Source organism: Sceloporus undulatus, chromosome 1, assembly GCF_019175285.1.
Source record: "Sceloporus undulatus isolate JIND9_A2432 ecotype Alabama chromosome 1, SceUnd_v1.1, whole genome shotgun sequence".
NCBI lineage: Eukaryota > Metazoa > Chordata > Lepidosauria > Squamata > Phrynosomatidae > Sceloporus > Sceloporus undulatus.
Genome location: NC_056522.1, coordinates 71,192,048 through 71,215,364, shown reverse-complemented (window position 1 = coordinate 71,215,364; position 23,317 = coordinate 71,192,048). Strand labels below are relative to the sequence as shown.

Sequence of the window (23,317 nt, the reverse complement as noted above, 5' to 3'; positions counted from 1 at the left end):
ATCTTTAGGGGGGAAAACTCTTTGGGGAGGGGCTCTTAAGACAGTCCAATGAGGACTGGGTATTCTCACTAGGGAAAGACTAGATAGCACAGAATATGCCCCATTTGCTATCTTCTAAAATGCAAGAACAAGCCTCACATTCCTTATATGAGTTTTAATGATGATGGTACTTTGGCTGTCTTTTATCCACTTTTTTGTTTTTATTTCAGTTTTTTTAAATTAGCTTATTTGATTACTTAGTTATAGCGCTTTTGACTTGCCAACTTTTTTCCTGTTATATGTTGTTCCCTGTTTTTTTGTAAACAGTTTATCATAAATTTCTTTGGAACAGTTTTGCAAAGGGTGGAATACAAATAGCCTAAATAAATATATGGAGATCAGTTGAGATCTTTCTGACAAATTTGCTTTTCATTTGCCTTTATACACAAAAATAAAGGGACTGATTCTAACAAGTTACCATTAGGCTCCCACAAACAATATTTAGTAAACCAGTTACTTTCAAATGCAATGCGTAGGAATTTAAAGACATACTTGTATATCTTATGTCATTATGTCTCATATATGATTCTTTCTTGCAGCTGAGGACCATTTGAGTGTGCAGATAGATGAAAGGGGATGGGCTTGGCTAGTGTACAAAGAAAGACTGATTATTTGGAAGACTGGCCAATCACCAAAGGTAAATTAAGAGAAGATATGGGCATTTTCAAAAGAAGAATGTAGAAGACAAATGGGTAACCTCAGAGCTATGGCACTGGTGATGTTAGCTGGCAGTGCATTTGTTTTGCATCATTTAAGGTGTCCTGTGAAAGATTTAGATCCGTGCTTTTCAAATTAACTGATTTGGCAGCTAAGGATGTTTTTTCTCAGTGTGCCAGAGACCAGTATCATGTTTGTACCATTTTATTATCATATACACATAGTTTCCTGAGAACTCGCTGCAGACTAGCATCCAGTGCTTGTGGGACCATACCAGTCTGTGGACCTCTACTTTGAACAGAACTGGTTTAGGCTATGGGCTATTTGATATTGAGCTTTACCATTAAAGTGAAAGCGAGCTTTCAGTCTTACCAGCTTGCTGTTATGTGCAAACTTTCTGAATCATCCTGTGTGTTAAAATAGTTAATTGATACTCTTGGGAAGATGTCTTTTTGATTTCAATGGGCCTTATCTTGTGAAAAAATGGTTATGAAAATTCCTCTTCAGTTGTGATATAAGCCATTTTCATATGTTTACCTAAAAGTGTGGTGAGCTAAGTGGGTGGGAGGGAGCTGGCCACATATGTTATGCCTACTCCCAAATGTCCCCTCATACCCAGCATAAATGTTGAACACAAAGATCTGCAGTGTGTGTTTAACTATTTGGCTGAATATGATTACAGAGTTCCTGCAACTAGATTCTGTGAATCCCAATCACAGGATCTCTGTAGCTGTATTTTGCAGAATATGGTTACAAAGCCATCTACATACCTTTGCACTTAACACATGAATGTGTGTTCTATGTTATGGCGATGTTGCAGGAGCGGGGCAGATACATATATGCCCACACTCTCTTCACCCATTTAGCCCTCCATGTATTCAGGCAAATGCCTGAAAAGCACTATAGACATTTATATTTCCTGTTATGCCAGTATTTATGTTGCATCCAGAATGCCTCTTCTAAATTGTGAGATTACAGTATTGATTACTATATCATTTTCAAGATAATATCAGGACATTGGGTAAAAATTAGGAACTAAATTTTGACAGCATAATCAGAAAGAAATAGAACAGATATTATTTAAGCTATTCTGATACAGTATTTTAGAATTTGATATTCTCTAAAATATGCTTTCTAGGAACTTCAGTAGCATAAATGCTTGTTTTTAAATTAAACTATTGCCAAAGCAAATGAAGAAACAAATTTGTGTGTTGCAGCTGTCTGTATGCAAGGAATTGCAGTTGCCACCCAGTGACTATCTGTGGAATGCTGATTTAGTAGCAATATCTTCTCTTGATATTTCTGGTGAAGCACCTTCCTTACAGGTGAGGAGCTTAACATTTTGTTTGGGTATGCAATTTGTGAAAATAATTGAAATGTCTTTTATCTTGGAATCATTCAGAAATTAAACTATGGCACAATGAAGTAGTCAGTATGCCAGTCATACAAACACAGTTGAAATGGTGTAAATTTGTCATTTAAGTACTAAGTGCATAGCTAACATATCTAATTTGCTGTCTTTGCAAGTCTCTATCCGTAATGGTTGCCACAAGTGAAGGATCAATAAGATATTGGCCCAGCCTGGTACATGAAAGTTCCTACACTGAGACATACACAGATTTTGGAGGCTCTCTCTGCAATTTTTTAACAGCAATAAAGGTAAAGGAGAAACCTTACTGTAAAAATAGATTTTATGGGATTTTAAGACTACAATTGAACTGCTCTGGTAAATCTCAATTTTATCCTGTCTTTTCTCTGATCATTGCCTAGCAGGCACTACAGTATATATTTCAACTAGAATAACTGGATTTTACCTTGAGGAGGGCTGCTGTATTTTGAACATATGAACTGACCTTATTCATTGGGGAAAAGAATAATAGCACTTGGAAAAATGAAAGGCAGTAAGGAAAGAGGAAACAGGTGGATTGGTTCAGTTGACAAAGCCATGACCCTGATTTTGTAAGACCTAAATATGTATGTTAATAATAGGATGTCTTGGAATTCTCTTGTTCATAAAGATACCATATGTTGAAGCCAACATATAGCAAATAGCAACAACAATGCTAACAAAGCAAGTGTACATTTTCTTTTTAAATAAAAAGTTTTTACCTAATAAAAATAATACCACGTCAAGACCAAACTGAGCTTTTCTTATCTTTTAGGAAGGAAGTTTTATTTTATCATCTTCACGGAGCCAGTTTATCCGATTGACACCAGACAGCTCTGGCAAGATTCATCAGCATAGCCTACTACAAGGACAAGGCATGTTTTCAGGAATAGGTCGAAGAGTTTCTTCTCTGCTGGGCATCTTGTCTCCCAGTAATGATGAAGTGGTAAGTCTACATTCTTTACAGTGGAGCTGAAGACAGTGCACACTGCAGGTGACCCTAATCTCCCCCCCCCTTTTTTTTTTGGGGCAGTCTTTCTTTATTACCCATTTTTTAAAGGGAAGAATTGACTCCAAATTGCAAAAAAACAAACAAAAACCTGTGCAAAACCACCTCAAAACATGGTTTAACTCTCTACAAGCCCCAGACTCCACTAAAAGATCAAACATGGGCCTAAAGGGAAACCAGAAGTGACATGTGGCCTGCTGGAAAATGCAGAAGCAAAAAATAATCCTTAACAGGAACCAGTTACAGCATCTATAGGAAACAGTTTCTCGAGAGCTGCATTCCCTTGGGGGTAATTTGTGGGTGTCAGAAGCAGCAGACTGGCAGAAGACAGAGGCACCTTTTTTTCTCTTTCTGTCAACTTTTCTTTTTTCTAACTTAGGGGGTTGTCTTTTCCCTTAAATCACTTTACATTATTTGAACAAGAACTGGCGTCTGTTTTCTACGGAGTAAATTTTTTATAGTGTTGCTATTGTCTAGAATCTGAGTTTTTTCACAGGTACTATGCAACAGGTGCCTATGATATTAGCAGTAAACAGCACACTTAATTTGTGCTCGTGTATGACTGAGTTACTCAACAAACACATTTCTTTACCTTTACAGTGTTGTAATTCTAACCACATTGTCCATTTTGTGAAAAACAGAGGCCTTGCATGAAAGATTCTATCCATAATTTATCTTTAATTCAGCTTTCTAGTGTTCTTTGGGACAACAGTGATTCAAGATTTTATGCACTAACCAGTTCTAATCTTCACAAGTGGGAAATTGATGAAACTACAGAACGCCAGGTTCTCAGCTGGGATGTGAATAGGATACTTAGAGAAAGTATCATGGAATCAATATGGGTAAGCAGCAATAAATGCCGAATATATAACTAGGTGTTTGCTTTATTTCTGGTACTTTAATGCTTCTTATTTCCACAGGGATCTGATAGCAACTATGGAGACATTAAAGGAGATATCAACATACAGTATTTGGATATGCAGCAAAATCGGTAAGTTCTTGTTTAGAAAGCTAGGCACACTGAGCTATGCAGGGGTAGGCATTCTGACACGATCCCAGTGTCTTGTACTAGTAATTTCCAGAACCTCAGAGCACTGTTCATATTTACATAGACTTATTGTGCTAGGGGGTATGTGTGTATGTCAGTATGTATTATTTTCTGCTGTGGACAACGTGGTGCCAGCTTTGGGCAAGAGACTGTGTTTGTGTGTATGTGTGATGCATGTGAATTAGTCTCCATTGCCTGAGTGCAACTAGCTGTTCACAGCTCTTGGAATGCTGTGAGAGTGTGTTGAAAGGGGAAAAGAATACAAAAGAGTCTTGACTGTTAAACAGAAATAGAGATGGAGACAGAGGTAAGGACCAGGAGCAGATAAGAATGGGTAAGGGCTGTGATATTCTAGCATTTTGTTTTTTAAAAATTTATTGGGTATTACAGGAGCAGACATTCCTCCTAAACATTAGAAATATTTTTTTACACTGGAATAGATTTCTTTGCAAGCTGCTAGACTCTTCCCTCTCCAGCCTCCATTAAGCAGATTGAATGGGCATCTTTCAGAGGTGCTTTAATTGTGTATTTCTGCATGGTAGAGACTTGGAACAGATGGCTCTATAATCAGAGAAATTATAGTATAGTATGTTTGCGTAAGTGATATATTGTGTATGTAATAAGGTAAGTGGTCCTTTTGGGAGGAGATGAGAGCATGGAATATTGGGAGTGATGAGCCATCAGCTAAATATTTGAAGGGGTGTTAAAAAGGTTAAGGGGTATGACAGTTGGGGGTGCAGATAGAGTTTCATTAGATATAGGATAGTTAGGTTCAGCTAGAATTATGAAAAGACAGGAAACAAAGAATCACTGAGATGTGTTAAGAGTTAGTTAGCATTTAGATGTATTAAATAAGCAATCTTTAAGTGCATATTGAACTTCTGTTTAACAAATTAATTTTGTATTATACACATCACTGGGAACACTGCAATTATGTACTTAGTCAGACACACAATGTCTGTAGTGGCACCAGTGGTTCAAGAGTGGTCTTGTCCTATGTGAGGAAGAAAGTCTCACTTAGAAACCATGAAGACATTTAGAAGGTCCCTGTATTTGGTGTCGTAGCAGTGGGGGGGGAGCTCCCACATTTGGTGAATTAGTCAGAAATATAGGATTAGTCAGTCAAGAATTAGTCAGAAATATAGGACTGATTAGTGATAAGATCAAGATAAGAGATGGATTAAAACCTTTAGTCTGTTGGGAGCTGAGAGTATAGTGAAGTAGAGTCCAGGAAACGTGGTTACACTAATTCTGAGTTGTAACACTGAAATTCTTAAGAAGTTACCGTAGATACAGATAGTTTAAACAGCTACCATGCTGGTCAGTAAACTTTGGTAGTTTTGTATCTCTGTCTAGAAACCTTTTATTTAAATTGGTTAAGTAAGAATTTATCACATGCTACCAAAATGAACCTAACACAAACAACATCAGCTTATCCTGTGTTAAGATCCATTTGGACCTGAATGCTAAACTGAATGAGTGGTTATAAGGGAAGGTGAGTAACAGGAATCCAACAATTGGTGCCAGAGTGAGAAACCTAGAGAGGCTGTCCACCCCACTTGTCGCAACACAAAGATACTTTTTGTAAGAAGAGTGGGCAGGATGCTGTTGAATAGCTGAAAACCCCTGTTTTGCTACTTAGACTCTAAATATTCTTTTGTAAGGTAAATTACTTTTTAACACTTACATCCTTCAATTAATAGTGATGGATTGGTGATTTTGGCTGCAACTTGGCATCTTGGTGACAGTCCGTGCCTCATCTATTATACTTTGGTAACCCTGGAAGATAATGATTACCCCGCATTTGATAATATTGTTGTGGAGGTCACCCAGTATAACCCACTTTTTCAGGTAATTGACATATTTAAAAGTTCCCCCCCCTTAGTTCTCTTAGTTCAACTTAAGAATATTGTTTGGAAATACATGACTTTGATAACACATTGGTCATTAGAAAGTCAACAGGGTTTATTTGAAATATTTAAATTCAAAAATATGCATAGAAACGAACTTTGTAGAAATTTCCCCCTCCTTTTGTGGCAAATAGTAGCTTGATAAACTGTCCTCATAGGGCGAAGCAGATGGCCAGGAAGGAACAGCCTCCAGCCGGGACTGCAGCAGCCGTATGGCCTGCTCTGAAAGCGGGCTGCTGCCTGCAGTCCCAAGCCACATACCACAGGAACTGGATTAAAACAGCTCCTTTTTGTTCCCATCCTTTTGGCTCAAGGGCTATGTCGGAGCGGCTTCTGGCCACTTGCATTGTATAAACCCCACTCCCCCAAAGCGTCCAGAAACCGCTTCATTTTAGCCCATGTGTTTTGGGCTAAAATTTTCTTTTCCTCTCTTGTTGTCTGCCTTAGTACTTGCTTGATTCTTAGTGTGTCAAATAAGTCCATTTTTCAAGTCCCAAAGCCCCTCCAATGTTATTTTATTTATTTATTTATTTATTTATTTATTTATTTATTGCTATATTCCCCACATCAAATCCCAGAAGAAGCCTTTATTTAACCAAGAAATAATGTCCAGTTTACAGTATTCCTAAGTAAATAAAATCTTCCCTTAGACCCAAAACAGTACAGGGAAGCCTTAAAAACCTAGCAAAATTGTATTTTGATAAGAAAATTCAATTTTTTTTAAAATTGGTAATCTTGAATGTAAACTATCGAAAAAAGTTTTTAAAAATCAGGTACTGGTACACTGTGTATGGGGGGGGGCTTACTGACAAATATCAGATGTTATAATTGTCTGTGTTTTTCATTGTAACCTTTAATGGAACATTTTTCAGCCTGAACAACGGATGTGTCGTTTAGTAGTCCCGGATTTCTCCAGCCAAGCTGCTTGTCTTTACACAGAAGATGAGGTATTTGCTTGTTCAACTGGAACAGGAAGAACTTCTCTCCCCCAGGAGAAAATTATTTTTAGTTCTCAAGGTAAGAACCTTAGTAAACTGAAGTGCTTATCTTAAAGATGTTCAGTAAACCAGTGAAGGTGTTTTCAGACCTCCCCAGAAATGAAATTCACTAAATGTTAAAATATATTTTCTTGAAAAAATTCCATTTACTCAATAACTTGGCAATGAAGGAAATGATAATGAAATATAAGAATAATCCTAATCATGTTTCAGGGACACAATTGTGTGTAGAGACCTTTTTATTTATACACTTCAGCTGGCATCAGTTTCACTTGATGCATCTGAAAATCTGTTCACAGTACGGGTGATAATATTAAATTATTTCATCCTCACAAATCAGGATGAATAATTTCTACATTTTTCCCCAGATGCAAAGAAAGCAAATATTTTTAACAGTTCTTGTGCCATAGTCAGTTATCCCAGAATGTTTCAGGAGTTTATTCTCTGTCGGAGTGTATGGGGTTTTTTTTAATGGGAATTGTTGGGTTTAGTGCAAAAAGTGCTGTGTCCAGATAGCTGTATATGTTTTTTATGCAGGTTTGCTATTTTCTATGCAAAAACCATCAATTTTCAACAACAAAAAGTATTCTGTATAAGGAACAGTAATCTTGTATGATAAAACCATGTGGTTATTTTTTGTACAAGTTTGTGTGTGTGTGTGTAAAAGATATTACAGGGGTTTATCCATACCACGGGGGGGGGGGGGGGGGTGTTGCATAAGAAAACAGCAGACTTGCACAAAATGCACGTTTGTCTGAGAATACTGTTTTTTGCACAAAATATTATTTTCATCCCTGCTGTACAGTCTTTTAGAAATGTTGCTTATTGTCTTTTTCTGCATACCTCAAATGATGATGATGTTGGGTTTTCATTTATCTTTTTTCAGGTGATAGAATTTTAGGAGCAGGTTCTTGTGCTGGACTTCCCATATTTTTTGCTAGAAAAAGTGGACTTGTGGCTGTACATTCCAGGGAAACAATTTCTGTGCTTCCTGAAGATATTGAGGATTCTTTAGCCTCCTCTGTAGCTGAGCCAATTGATGAGGTAATAATGATTAACTGAAACAGTTATATATCTGAAGAATTGAACAGGTTATAGCTGAGTAATCTGTTGCAACAAAAATGAGTCTTGTGGTATCTTTAAAATGAGCAAGTTTTATTTGGCATACACTTTCTTGGACACTTCATCAAATACACTGGAGCATTATTCTAATTGCTTTAATCTTGGTTAAGGATGTAAGATTTCTGCAGTGCATTTTTCCTCCTTCACAGTTAGCATCTTTCGTCACAACAAGTTGGTTTTTGTGGAAGGGGTATTCCACCCTTAACTTATCTCCTTTTTATGTTTTAGAGTATTGCATCTGACCTCCCTTCTAGAATGGATATTGTAGCACAAGAGGATAAGACAAAAATATTAAAATCTGCTTTCTTACAGTATTGCAGGTACAAAATAAATGTTATGTTGAATGACTTTCATTCTAGGAAACCCAGCGTGCTTGTACGGCATCAACATTTTAGCCTCACATTTAGTGAGTTTTCTCTTTATTGCATAATATGTTAGAGAAATAGGCATGGGTTTTGTTGTAGCCTGTTGTATGTATGCATGTACCTCTGGATTTACACTAGTCCCATATATGTCATAGGGTTTCTTAGGAAAGGAATACTCAGAGGTGCTTTGCCATTGCCCTCCTGAAATATAGTCTATAGCACCTGGTATTAGTTGGCAATTCTCCCATACAAGTACTAACCAGACCTGACCCTGCTTAACTTCCAAGATCAGATGGGATCTTACTGGAGTATATAGATTACTTGCTGCTTCTAACATATGCATGATGCCTTTTAAATATGTTTTTGCATCCTTCCACTTTATGTTCTGAAAACTACATATAGCCCTCATCAGGTTCTCGTCGAATGGTTCATGGCAAAGAATAAATGTTTAGCAAGGGTGGGTCTTATCTGCAGGATGTGTTTTGGGTTCTTTAGTAGTGGGACTTCTAGCATAGAGAATTTAATACTATAATAATTGTGATGACTTGTTTACATGGCAGTGTTGAAAATGTCTGATTATCAGAGAGATACTGAAGGTTTCACTGTTGAATGTTAAAATGTCATTTGTAAGGTCATGATCTGATATTTAAGCGGTCATTTGCAGTGCAGTGGAAGGGAAAAGGGGTGAAAGTAGGCTGATGGACTGTTGAACATGCAGGATCTCAGTCATGTTCCCTTTGAAGAGTTGATTTAATTATGTATTGTCTTTTATTTGAGGAATGATGTGAAGAATGCACAAGCCATAGTTGCTGAGCTGTTTCTCCAACATGCAGATTTGGGTCCTGGTACTGATCTGGATAGTTCTGTGACTCAACTTAGTGAAGAACTGGTGGATGATTATCCTACATCTGACCCACGATGGGCTGAATCAGTACCTGAAGGTAAGGACTGTTGCATGTAAAATGGCTATGCTGTGATCTCTGGTTTGTGAATGTGAGTAATTACACGGTGAGGGAGTCTCATGAAAGGAATAATTGTTATATCTGTCCTGTCATCTCTATACCTTAAGGTTGACGGATGTTTAGAAACATGAGTTCTGCCTTCATTTTCTTTACTTAACTGCTAGTGAAAGTGAAGCTTGGTTTATCATGAAATCAAATAGAGTTGACATAGTACTCAATATTTAGTTTAAAACTACAGTTTGCATCGTGTTAGGCAGTTACAAAGTTGTACGCTCAGGTTACAACCTCATAACTGTTTGCTGTTCACGTTTATGGTTTTGGCACCATTGCTGTGACTGCAGATGCCCCCAAACCCACCTAAAAATCTAGATAGTGGTAACTAAGGAATGAAGTTCTGTGGCACTTGTAAGCAGGATAAGGAAAGACGATGTAACCATTCCTCCTCCTGCCAGCAAGTGCAGTGTGACAATCAGAAGCAGGGACCCCTCTGGAGTCCTATTGAAACTACTCATCACACTGTCACTTGCTGGCTGGAGAGGGCTGGGCTGATCCTTCAGTGCCTTGCTAGCCAGTTCTGCAGAACTCCATCCCTCAGTATTGATGCCTGAATTTTAAGGTGGAATTGGGAGGTTGGCTCAGTAGACAAGAGTGTGCCACAATATCATACTTAGGCCTGATACAGACAGGCCAAAATAAAGCTGCTTTGAGTCACTTTGCTAGTATGCTGTTTAAATGATACATACGTCCAGAGTCCAGAAACCGCACCAAAGCCTTGCTCCAGTCCTAAGGACTGGAGTGCAGCTTTGGTTCAGCTTCCAGACTCTTAGGACTCATGCATCATTGAAACACTATACCTCCAAAGTGACCTGAAGCAGCTTTATTTCGGCCTGTCTGTATAAGGCCTTAGATATTTTATGCATGAACTAAACCCATATTTTTTTTAAAAAGGTATATTTGAATATATAACGATGATCTCTTTAAAAATATGTCCAATTGAAGTAATTTATATATTCTGTCATACTTCTGTACAGAAGCAGCAAGTTTCACCAGCTCATCCATCATTGTTCTTCGTCAGTTGGACAATAAATCGCAAGCACATTCACTCTTCATTGACTTTCTTCGCCAGGTAGGCTTCCAAAGTTCTCAAGCAGAAACATTGATACAATGCAGTGTAACGCCATTTTAATTTACCATTATCTCTCTCCAAGGTGGGTCTGTTTGGACGTTTGAATATTGTTCAAGTAAGAAGCATACCTATGGCAACTCGGTTATTACTCAGTGAACATGCAGAAAAGTTAGCTGCAGCCATTGCTCTCAAAAACCATCATTATCGATTGCCAGAGGTAGTGAATGCAGCAGTACAGCTTGTGTTGGAAAAAAGAGAAAGTGACATTCCATCAAGTCTAACTCCTGCAGATGTTTTCTTCAGAGAGGTAAAATGAATTTTGTACGTGTATAAGTCTCAGCTCCAGGATACAAACATTTGTCATTTCTTCTTTTTTTCTGTTACATCCATACCAAGTGATAGAATTCAAAGATATAGCTGTTAGTCTGTAGAATCAGTATGTAGAGAGATCTTGTAGCACCTTTGAGTCTAACTGAAATAAAGAGGTTGGCAGCATGAGCTTTCATAGACTTCCTCTACTTCCTCAGATGCATATAGTGTGCATTAGAGCATGAAGCAAAAAGTTCCACAGGAGGTAAATTATGGAATATTTTTTTCTAAGTATCTACCTAAAATTTCACATGTTCATGGCTTTATTTTAATCATGAAAGTTAAAAGACTAAAACAATCTCTATTGAATAGTCAGTCTGTTCAGTGAAATGCATTTGATAATATTTGATTAATCTAAACTGAATCATTGTTGTATTCTTTGTGGAGAATTTTAATGGTCAGTTTTGTTTTTGACCTTTTTAATTTTTCAGGTGTCACAAATAGATGCTATTTTTGAATGCTTGCTGGAAAAGGAAAAACAGATCTTGGAGGATACATCTGTTCAGTCTGATGAATGGGCTGAAATAGTTATCAATGTAAACAACATCATGAAGGTATTAAATTTTTAAAATTAAAATTAATGTGAATGAAAAGGCCAATATAGTGGGTTTTATCCACTGTAATGAGAGGTAACTTTACTTATAAAAAGAGAACTTGCCTACTCTGGTGAGTCCTCCAGTCATCTGCAGAAAACTTAAGGGAATGCTTGTGGCTGCAGGGGAGAGAGGGATCCATTTTTGTCAACAAATGTCAGTTTCATTATCTAACAAACCATTGAATTTTGCCCAGTAACCTAAAATACTATGGATGTATTGCACCCTGTTAAGTGCTTTCAAATTGAAAATTGATTTCAGTGGGAAAGTTAAGTACTTGCTTATATCTCCATCCCACCCCCAAAATCAGTAAAATATTAAATTGTTCAATTTTGGAAAATTTCCTCTTGTATTGCTAGAAAAAAAGATTTCACAACTTAAAAAAGCATACAGGCACAAAAAAGACATCTTTGTGGCAATTCCATGGCCTTTTATTTCATTCACTTACAGACTCATCTCCCCCTTTTCCACTTTCTTTACACCTATATTGGAAAAACCCATTTTAAAACCAAATTCCATAAAAAGCATTATGCGGTTGTCTTGGTCTAAGTATTCTTTTTCCTTTGTACATATTGGGGTTTTTTAATGGCTTTTTATTTTTTATTTTTCTTTGCCAGTTGTTCTTGTCCTTAATGGATATGTTTAATCCACTGCTTCTGTGTTTTGATAGTAACTACTATTTCATATAGTTTACTTATTTCATATAAAATTATTTTTTTAAAAAACTTAATAATTTCCTAGGATTTAGGACTTAATAAGAAATGGGAAATCAGTACATGTTTTAACAAAGATGGCAAAAAAGAGAATCTTGTCATAACAACTTACAGTAGTGGTAACAAACAAACTGATAAACCTATTTTCATTATATTTAGCAGAAGGCACAAAGGAGCAGGATGTAAATCATCACTTAACCCATATGCTAAAAGGATAGCAACATTACTTGCTAGGAGAGAGCTGTGAAGAGATAAGACCAACTTGTGAAAAAATACCAGCCATGTTTTTGATATAAAATTCCCAGTAGCACACACAACTTTTGAGTTGTTTCTTTACAGTGTTATTCTCTAGACAGCCAATGGAGCAATCCTTGCACACTTTAGTTATTCCCTTGTGCCAGCTATTGAAGCAGAAGTTCAGATATCTTTTTCGGTTGCAGTTCTCTCCCTTCTGCATCAGTTTTATTTTTCCTGTCTTGCCAGATAATTGAGCATCTTTATTTTTCTTCCCCTTTTTACATAATAGTTGTCTATTATTCTAGTTTCTCTCATCTCTAGCTCAGTCTGTCTCATCTCTTGAGATTTGCCATGTGAAAAAAGTGTCATCATCTTGGTTTTCAGTTGTCCTCTTTGGCCTATGATCTTAGCAGCATTTGTCATCTGAGTGCACTCTTAAGAGTGGGTTTTTTTTAATGGTAATGCATCATGATAGATAGGCTCCTCCACAAACAAATCTCCTTTTTGTCAGATACTGCATTTTCTTTGTCTATGTTCTGTAGGATATGCTACAAGCTGCTATCCATGATCGCCAGTCTAAAGCCTCTTTATATAAAATAAGAGAGCCTACTGAAATGGAACCAGAGTATATTCCATGGACAGGTGAGAATAGCAAAAGTCTTATTACATAAATTGTTTTACTGCTAGTTTATAAACAATATATTTATATTATTTGTATCTTATTTACAGAACTATACTGAAGTAGCCTTTGAATTTGTTCCCCCTGCTGTAAGCCTCAAACCACAGTATTGTGTTTCTTAAATATCTGAGAGGCTTTTATTTGAATTAGGTTTTCATCTTTTGTTTCATTTTAGTTTTACATTCTTGTCTTGAATGTATTGGCAAGCACACTTGCATCTTGGCAGGTTAATGACAGGAGAGCATAGGCTTTTGGGCTTAAGGATTTTATTTTATTTAAAAGACCCCCCCCCCCCCCCAAAAAAAAAACACCTCCTAAAACCCCAAAAGAAGCCCACAGGAAACTGTGAATTCTGAGCCCAGGAATTTGTTTTATCAAAGTGAACTCATGTTTCTTAATATAGGGAAGAACAGATGAAGGCCAAATCTGAGTTACAGTGCCTTCTTTGCTAATTAAAACATTTGTTTTTGTGAAACAGTTCCATAAGTATTATAGCATTCCTGAAATAGCTTGGAGTCATTACTTATGAAAACAAAATGAAACCTAAATATGTATTGTAGAGGTGGCATTGCAACTAACAGCTAAGTTTCTCTCATAGTCCTCTGAGTAATGTGGATAATTCATTACAGCTCTCTAGCGCATGTGCACATGTGTTGTCATACATGATGATCTATATGCAGGCTACATATATACTGGAAATGTTTTCAGTTTACAATTGTCTAAAAATGTGAAGTGATTCTTCAAGATTACTAAGACCTATAGTACTGACGCTATTAAAAAGAAAGTATTTCATAAAGATGATGTCTGGTAAAAATAGGTATTCTTTTAAGCACAACTCTTGCTATTTTTCTCCCAATTCTGGTTTCCTCCAAACTTTTCAGATTTGGAGAAATGTAGAAGCATGAGTGGCTGGATTTTGTAATGCCCGCCTTTTCCTTTCTTTGTTGGGCGCACTGGGAATCCTGTTTTGTAATGGAAATGGTGGCGATATTTACATTTACTGTAATGTTCTTTTTGTTTTATTATTATGTATATCAAATGGCTTTAATTATTTCTTTTTTTGGTCCTCTGAAGCATCTGTTGGTGTGCGAACAGCAATAGTGCAACAGCATGAAATCATTCTGAAGAAGGTCTATCCTCAGGTTAATAGTAAACTTCGTAGCACACTGACAGAACAGCTGGTGGCACTATTAGATTGCTTTCTGGATGGTTATGTTTCTCAACTTAAGTCTGTGGACCGACCTGAGTATCAGGAACGATATAACAGTCTGGAAATGGAATACACGCAAAAGAGATCAGAACTTCTATTACCACTACGTAAGTGCTGCTTTTATTACATGAGGGTCTGTATAAGTCTTTGGTAATGGATAACTGTGCTAATAGTCAACTGGAACATGTCACCTATATGAAAGGAAATGAGGAGGCAAAGGAATAAAAAGATAAGTGTATTTTTAATTCCTCTTTCCCCAGTATTTACTGTTTCTTCGTTGTGGTTTCTGTGCCTCACATATTAGGGCTTTGCACCTGCACAAAGACGCCATTTGGAAGTTCAAAAGCTGAGCAGATTGGTGGGTAGCCCCACCAACTCCCATGTACTGAGCATGCCCAACCTGTCAATCTAGCTCCACCTTCAGTTCTCTTTCGTCCGCTGCCAGAGTAACTTCATCTTGGTCATTCTTGAGCTGAGCGTTCTCGTGTACAGTTAAAAATGTCAAACAAAGTGTTTCACAACACAGAGTTCTAGACAAGCACCAAGTTCTTTGTTATTATTGATATGGTGAGGGATTCTTTTATGAAGAATTATTATTTAATAAATCTCTCATTTATCATTGTCAGTGCCTAATTTCTCAGTTAGGAGAAGAACACCACTGATGCTGCCCATATAGTTAGGTGCATACAGTGCAGAAAACAACTTGTGTAAGATTTCTTTTCAGTCACAGAACCCCAGTTTTATTTTATTATTTTTATTAATTATTTTATTTGTTTGTTTGTCTGTTTGAAGAACAGGGAGGGAATGTTTTTCTCCCATGGCTTAAGGATTTCTAGAAATTTTACTCTCAACTTCCAGTATAAAATTTCTTTTCTTCTGTGGATTTTACATTTCAATGCAACATTTTATACTTAAGATAATGTTGAAATTTCTGTAGTCTGTAATTGCAAATGATTTCATGATAGCAAGACCATTTCACTGCCAGATTCTACACTCATAATATTTATGGTTTTTCAGACAATCAGATTTTAATGGAATATGGCACTAATTTGTTGCCACTCTTAAGAGATCCCAATTCCTTTCTCCAGGAAAATGGTTTTCTCAGGAGAAAATTGTATTGCTCTTGAATTCCAGGATTTCTTCCTAGGAACGTGTGTATAACAAATGACAGAATCACGAATTCTTTAGTGTTATGATATTTCTAATGACAAATGGACTATGCTTTCTTAAATTGACTTACTACTTTTGGGGAAAGTAGTTAATTACCTACATTTCTTTGCTCTTCTCTGTCATATCTGCATAGCATATCATGCTGCTGTTAGTGATAGTGGGTGGCCTCTGTTGTATTAAAGAAAAACTGGCTTTTAATAATTTGCAAAGTTCAGGGTTTTATTGTTCACAAGGTGTGAGACAGATGGAATGAGTTGAAAGACTCTGTAAGAACAAAATCTTGTCTGGTTTTGTTGAATTAGTCCTGATGTTTGCTACATTATGAACAGCTGATTAAAAGTACAGTGCTATATGTCCACTTCTAGAGAGTATTAACATCCATTATTATTAGTGATCCTATGTGTGTGCAGAATGTTTTGAAGAAATACCAGTATGTCTTTGTTTTGCTGTCATAATGTGAATACAGTGTGTCCGCACTTTACGCAGGCACGCCATACACATATGCTGAAAGCCATACCGGAAGAGCCTGGCACGTGCCCCAGAAGAAGTAATGGGGTGCATGTACATGACGCGTGCACTGCTGCACAACACAGGTGTAAGCCCTATTGCTTTCTGTGGGACTCCAGCGTACGCTGATTTCCTCTTATGCGGGGGGATCTGGAATGGATCCCCCCCGCATAAGGGGAGGGCCCACTGTATTAATAATGCTTCCTTTTAATCCATACTGTATGTTGCTTTCGATCCCATGCTGGAAGAAACATGTGATGTAAATTGAATTTTTAAAATATATTCTGAAAGAATAGCAAGATGAACATATTTGACTGTGGGTGTTTTTCCTTGTTTGTTTTGGTCCAGTCTCTCTTGGACAGTACCAGTTAGCTGCTGCTCTGGCAGAAAAATACTGTGACTTTGACATTTTGGTACAGATGTGTGAGCAGACGGATAATCAAGCTAGATTGCAACGTTACATGACCCAGTTTGCTGATCAGGTAAAATTATTGTGCTGTTAGTTAAAAGTAGTTTATAGGGAAAACCACAGGAATTTACTATCAGTTTTCTTTAGGACTTGCTAATCATTGAGCACTAAGCATAGTAGAACTGTGAAGCTAAGGCTACACATCTATCATTAATTTCACATTTCTGTGTTTAGTACAAGTAGACTATGATTCACATAACTTACTGAGAAAAATCTTGCCTCCATCCTATTATGTTTGTCTCTTATACGGATTCATTTCTCGTGATGACTGGAAAGGTGGGTGTTATCTCTGTGCAAATATGCACCCTGAAAATCTTCCAAATAAAAATTAAACAGTACCAGGATAACAGAAAACATTTGATATAACCAAACAAGAAATTAAAGAATTGGCGCATGTGCATCAGATCATGCTTTAGAGTTGCATTGACCCTTAAGGGGCCAATGAGACTAAAGCAGTGGAGGAAGCAATGGTGGACCAAGAAACAGCTTGCCCATAGAAAAACTTGGAGATACTGGATGTTGACATAAAAACAAGTAAAACTGTTTTATTTATCAGAAAACATGAGGGAATAATATTGGAAAGGATGATTTTGTACATTCTGTTCACTTACTTTATTGATGAACAATGCACGCAAACAAGATAAAGACAGATTATATGTAGAGAGTATGGCTTTCAGAATAGGCATGAAGACTTGCAGTTTCACCAGAGTTTACATACTGCCTTTTTCATACTTTCTTTTCTATCCTGGCTGCTCTTGTTTGCCTTTTCTTTTGCTTTTCCCATATAAGAAGTGAAGAGAGATTTGTTTCTATGATTTTCCTGGGTTTCATTATTGTGGCATTAGAGAGCCACAGAACTGATTTGATAGTTTTTTTTAAAAGTATATTTTGAATCCTTCAATTTAGCTTACAATGTTTTGAGAGAAGTGAATTTATTCATTTTACAATGGACATGTATGGGCAAAGCAGACCGGCAGGAAAAAGTGGCTTGAATCTGCTTTCTCTAAGAGTGGGTTGAGACTGCACTGACTGCTCCCGAGGAGGCCTGAATGTACACAGCACAGTGTCAAGCTGTGCTGCTAGGTATTTATTTATTTTTTTGTAACTTTCCTGACCATTCATGTGCACCGTTGCACAAACACACCACTGGCGACTGCCTGCTACGAGGGTGCCTATAAACCCATGTGGAATAACTGGTAGCATTTGTATTTTAATTTTCTATACTAAAATACTGGAGAGAAAATGTTTATGTTGAACAAATTTAGAAGAACTATATTTTAACACAAATTCCAAACAGGCCATATTCTGAGAGGCAGGAACTTATACAGATGTAAATTTCAGAATTTTTCAGATTTCCTTTTTCGCTGGTATTTGGAGAAAGGGAAAAGGGGAAAGCTTTTATCTCAGCCACTTGCTCAACACGGTCAGTTAGCCAGCTTCTTACAAGCCCATGAACATCTCAGTTGGCTGCACGACATCAACAGTAATGAATTGGAAAAGGTATGCTTTATCATTTTTATATAAGTTAACAATGCTTTCGGTAAAGATCCTCTATTACTCTGCCTGTTCTTGTTATCTCTCCACCATACTCAACCCCACGTTAGATACCATGATTACCTGTACACAAGTACACATCTCCAGTAATATAAAACAACCAAGGACATTTGTATATCCTGTTCCTAATTTTATAATTGCATCTCATCACTGGTTTTGTTAACTGTTTGTAAAATGTGGAGTCTTCTGAATAAAGGATTTTTGATAAAATTGTGAATGTATTTAGTATTAACCCATAAATTGAATCCAGATGTCCTGTTGTTCTTCAGGAACAGAAGGACTTTTGTGGACTTAGTGCAGATTCTTTGCATGAGAAAAGATAACTGAAATCCAGTGGTGTGTTTCTTTTAGTGCATGGTTTTGCAGTCTCTTGCTCAGCATCTGGCACACATTGGATGCATCCACACTGCAGAAATAATCCAGTTGATACCACTGTAACTGCCAGGGCTCAGTGCTGTGGAATTCTGGAATTGTAGTTTTACGAGACATTTAGTCTTCACTGTCTGAGAGCTCTGGTGCCATAGCAAACAACAGTGCCCAGAATTCCATAACATTGAGCCCTGGCAGTTAAAGTGGTGTCAACTTGGATTATTTCTGCAGTGTGGATGCAGCCATTAAGACCCTGTCCTCCTATATTTGTTTGTCTTGCCTAATATTTCCAGATACATGCCACTGTCCAAGCATATGCTTGTACTTCACAAGATGTTCTGTGTAGTCTTCCAAATTCCTTTCCCATGACAGTGTGCAGAATAATTGCAGTACCAGAATTTCTTCCATTAGCATCTCCCTGGAATCTACCTCACATAATGTCAACTCTCTTGCTTAAAATATAAAGAATGTGCATATGAGACAATCCTTCTATTTGAAACTCTGACATATAGGGAATTTTTAACCTCTGTAAATGTTTCTACAGTACCTAAACAACACCAGTTTTATATTTTTGGGGGGAGGGGTTTCACTGGGCTTATTCCATTGAATGTGTTAATTGCCAGTTCTTTCTTCAGTCTAGATCAGGGGTAGGCAACCTTTTTGAGCCGGGGGCCAGGTTGCTGTCCTTCAGACAACTGGGGGGTCCAAAGCCAAAAAATAAATAATTAAATATTTTTTTTAAAAAAAATTTAAATAAATAAATAAACCCGGACAAATGTAGGACAAAATTTTCAAATGGAGGACACGCAAAAAAAATTGCTGTTTTTTTTTTAATGCTAATATAAATGCATGTTTCTGAGGCTTCTATAGACAATTTCCCCCCTTGCCCACCGCTTGACCCCCTTGCCTGGCTCCTCCTGATAGGCCAAAGGAGGCGAGAGGCCAAAGGCTCCGGCGGCAATTGGCAGCAGGACCGGGCTGGGGCCGGTCCCAAGGCCTTGCCCGGCCCGCGGGCCGTAGGTTGCCTACCCCTGGTCTAGATAGAAGGAGTTGTGTTTATTTGATTCGTAACCTGCAAAATCTCAACTTTTAAACTTTCCCTCAGCTGTATTGCCCAGATAATTGGAGAAGCCCCACTATAGCACATCACCTTTTCTTTTTGTGTCATGTCTTCATTACATTGCAAGCATGAAGGCAGGGAACTATCCTGTTGTTCTTCTATTTATAAAGCACCACGTACAGTGATGACGCTACATAAATAAATGATAATGAAAATCTGCCTGCTTAAATGCCTGCTCACATGGTTACAAAGTATTGAATTAGATATTATAGTGGGTAAATATTTTTGTAAAATCTCATAGTCCCCTCCCAAATCTGATGGAACTCTCTAGGTTAGAGAGTTTCTTTTCTTTTTTGATCTTTATAATTATATTAATTCAAAACACTGGAAAATGAGTTATGATACGTGGCTTTTTGTTTCCAGTTTTTAATCTGTGTACTACTACTCATATGTAATGAAGTAGCCTAATAGTGTCGTTTGTATTATGTTGTTCCCGAGAACTACAGTATATACAATTCTTAGTGCAGGACAAGACAAAAGCTCTTTTCAGCAGTCTCAGAATTTAAAAAAGATCCTTGTGAAACATTAATTTGATATATAATTGTCGTGAAATTAATATTCAAGAATAAATTCCCAGGTTAGTAAATATTTGCAAGTTGCTACATTTTTGTTTTCAACTTTAATATTTCAAAACTTTGTCAATACTTGATATAATAAAATATTTTTTATTTGTTAGGCTCACCGAACACTGCAAAATTTAGCAAATACAGAAACTCGGTACTTTGCAAAGAAGAAAACTCTTCTGGGCTTGAGCAAGCTATCTATGCTGGCTTCTGATACATCAGAAGTGATACTGAATGAGAAAACTGAAGGTATGCTTTCTTACTAGCATTTTAAAAGAACTGCAACATGAGAAGCTCAGTAGAGAACTGACAGCTTTTTAGCCATCTCTAACAGGATCTGGCTCCTTCTAATGAGTGTGTGTGTGTGTGTGTGTGTGTATTGTTTACCTTTAATTCATTTTTGACTTTTGGTGAACCTATCACAGGGTTTTCTTGGCAAGTTTCTTCAGAGAGGGGTTGCCATTGCCATCCTCTGAGCCTGAGAGAGTGTGACTTGCCCAGGGTCACCCAGTGGGTTTCCATGCCTGAGTGGGGATTCAAATTCTGTTGTCCAGAGTTGTAATCTAATGCTCAAACCTGTAATGAATACACAAGCAGAAAACAGTTTGTACAACTGTTCTTTCTTTTTCCCTTGTTCGCTTTGCAGTACCCATATGCCGCCCTCATACTCTCTCTGGCAACACTTTTGAAGGAGAGGTGTTTCCATCACCTAATTCAGGTTGATATCCTTGTAATGCAGTCCTGTACAAAGCAGTCCTTTATTGGAAATGGTTTCAAGGGGTTCAGTACTGGTGGGAAAGGAGGAAAAGAGAAAAAATAGCTGTTCTCCTGCAGCCATTGAATGTAAATCTTAAATTTAGACAAAAGCATTAAAAAAAAACACCAAAAGCAAAGTTTTTTTAAAAAAATAAGCTGCTAGTTAAAAGAGCCACTTTAAGCATGGGTACATAGTTTTAAAAGGAAGTTTTCTAGAAATTGGCACAGGCTGTTTTTGTGAAGAAATGGTTTTGGTCCAGAATCTAGACTCCAGATTTACGATTGGACTTTAAATTAGTGGGTTTCTTTTGCTATATCACAAAGGCTGTGTCTGCACTGTAGAAATAATCCAGTTTGACACAACTTTAACTGGATCAATTCTATGGAATTCTGGGATTTGCAGTTTTGTATCAGAGAGCTCTGGTGCCACAACAAACTACAAATTCCATGATCCCATAGCATTGAGCCATGGCAGTTAAAATGGTATCAAATTAGATTATTTCTGCAATGCAGATGCAGCTGTAGTTGCTGTCTGATTTTGGAATAATTTGTAATAGTTATGCAGGTAATAATTTCCTTAAATTATCTTTTTGAAAATATACAAATAGGCAACCAGACCTTGGACAATTAGTTCCAAATGAAATAGAGCACATCTTTCCAATTGATGCAGATACAGTAAGCTTGCTTTTTAGGGTGGAATTGAGTTATTCATAGCAAGTTTAATGATCTGGGTAACAAGTTGTATTCAGTCCATGGACCCAGCAACTTTATTATACTATTAGAGACTTACAGTAATTTATGCAATTTTTAAATTTTACTTTATGCAGAAATTGCTGAGCAAGAACGCTTTTTGCTGCACCAGGAAACTCTTCCTGAACAGCTGTTGGCTGAGAAAAATTTAAATCTTCATGAAATGCCTGTATTAAGTGCCCCTGAGCTGATTGAGGTATGTTCTGCTGTTGATCGTTTGATTTTTAATATTGTTTTCTTTCAACCTGAATTTCTGAACTATTTATTATGTATTATTAGTTTTATTTGTATACACTTTCACTGAAGTTCAAGGTAGGGTACATGAGTTATTGTTCAAACATTAGTGCTCCTGATATTTTGAATATCAGTTCCAAGAAGCCCAGGCAGTTTATTCAATGGTTAGTGATTCTGGAAGCTGATATCTGAAATATCTGACAGACAAAATATTGAAAATCACTAGTGTACATACCTCTCATCTTCCTACTTTATTCTTACTGCATCCCTGTGAGGTAGGTCAGACTTGAGTTCATTTTAAAATGAACTCAGTGATTTTTTTTATATGTTAAATCCCTTTCGTTATACTATTTATATCTGTTTTAGTACCAGAGATATATTTTACAAATAAGTTTGTATTAGTATTAGTACTAGTGAGCTTTTATGTTAGGTCTGTTGGTTTGTATTGTATTTATTACTGGCTTGATACAAATAAAATTTGATTTCATTTGAGTGTGATTGAGTAATGATCCAGCAATTAGAAATGACATTTCAGCACTTCCCAGAATTGAAGCAGCCACTATACAGATTAAATCAAATATAGTGGAAGACCTACTTGATAGATAGTATTTGAAATAAGCTTATGAGACAAGTAGTATTCTTGTAGGGGCTTTCTATATTGCCCTTTGGGACGTCCGGAGGACGTCCCATTTTAAAAAAGGGGGCGTCTCTTATAGACGCCCCTGGGCCTAGTACGGACTCTGTCCGTACAAGATGGCGCCGGCCCTTCTACATGGCCGGCGCCATCTTTGCGTATCGGACGCTGAGCGTCCGTACGCGTCGCATCGCTTGTGACGTAGCGAGTGCGCCCCTGGCGCCTCGCTACGTCACAAACGCGACGGAAAAAGAAGCTCCATTTTGGAGCTTCTTTTTCAGTCCGCAGGGGAGCCGCGCCGTATGGAGGCTCCGGCTCCACCACAGACTAGCCGGCGGCGGCAGTCTGTACCCCGCCATAGTTTGTGAAAACTATGCATAATGATGGCACTCTATAAACAGCATGTTGTTCTTTCCTATTTTTAGTGATTTTTTGGATGTGGTGTTTTTGTTTGCTTGTTGCTTGTTTGTTTGCAGTCGCCACATAAAATTATATGGAAAAAACAGAAGTTCTTTATACTTCAGGGATTCTTCACAGTTCATCATCTAGTAGCTCTATTTGCAACAAAAACATTGTTGAAAAATAAATTCCATTTGTAATTGAGTTTGTAGATCCTATTATCTATGGAACAAGTAGGACATAGAAACCCTATTAAATTAATTAATAATTGCAAGATAGCTGTATAAAGACTGGAATTTTTTTGAAATAGTAAAACTCCTGGGTAAATGTTTTACACTTGATGAGAGAGTTTGCTCATCTGTCTCCCC

General features: G+C 37.2%; 1 protein-coding gene across 3 annotated transcripts in view; it reads left to right on the top strand.

The window, feature by feature from the left end:
* Positions 1–23,317, top strand: part of NUP133 (nucleoporin 133) — a 43,192-nt gene that overhangs the window by 2,944 nt on the left and 16,931 nt on the right. Inside the window, exons 3-23 of one of the 3 annotated variants that reach the window (XM_042446079.1) lie at positions 579–676; positions 1,914–2,021; positions 2,224–2,355; positions 2,859–3,029; positions 3,779–3,934; positions 4,013–4,083; positions 5,844–5,991; positions 6,923–7,067; positions 7,935–8,092; positions 8,399–8,490; positions 9,313–9,476; positions 10,529–10,623; positions 10,706–10,930; positions 11,424–11,546; positions 13,078–13,177; positions 14,289–14,531; positions 16,450–16,583; positions 17,912–18,070; positions 20,290–20,425; positions 20,823–20,894; positions 21,760–21,878. In XM_042446079.1, coding sequence (XP_042302013.1) covers positions 579–676; positions 1,914–2,021; positions 2,224–2,355; positions 2,859–3,029; positions 3,779–3,934; positions 4,013–4,083; positions 5,844–5,991; positions 6,923–7,067; positions 7,935–8,092; positions 8,399–8,490; positions 9,313–9,476; positions 10,529–10,623; positions 10,706–10,930; positions 11,424–11,546; positions 13,078–13,177; positions 14,289–14,531; positions 16,450–16,583; positions 17,912–18,070; positions 20,290–20,425; positions 20,823–20,894; positions 21,760–21,878 — 2,849 coding nt within the window. The remainder of the gene's footprint in view (positions 1–578; positions 677–1,913; positions 2,022–2,223; positions 2,356–2,858; positions 3,030–3,778; positions 3,935–4,012; positions 4,084–5,843; positions 5,992–6,922; positions 7,068–7,934; positions 8,093–8,398; positions 8,491–9,312; positions 9,477–10,528; positions 10,624–10,705; positions 10,931–11,423; positions 11,547–13,077; positions 13,178–14,288; positions 14,532–16,449; positions 16,584–17,911; positions 18,071–20,289; positions 20,426–20,822; positions 20,895–21,759; positions 21,879–23,317) is intronic. The other 2 variants (XM_042446081.1, XM_042446080.1) reach the window with 2 other exon arrangements.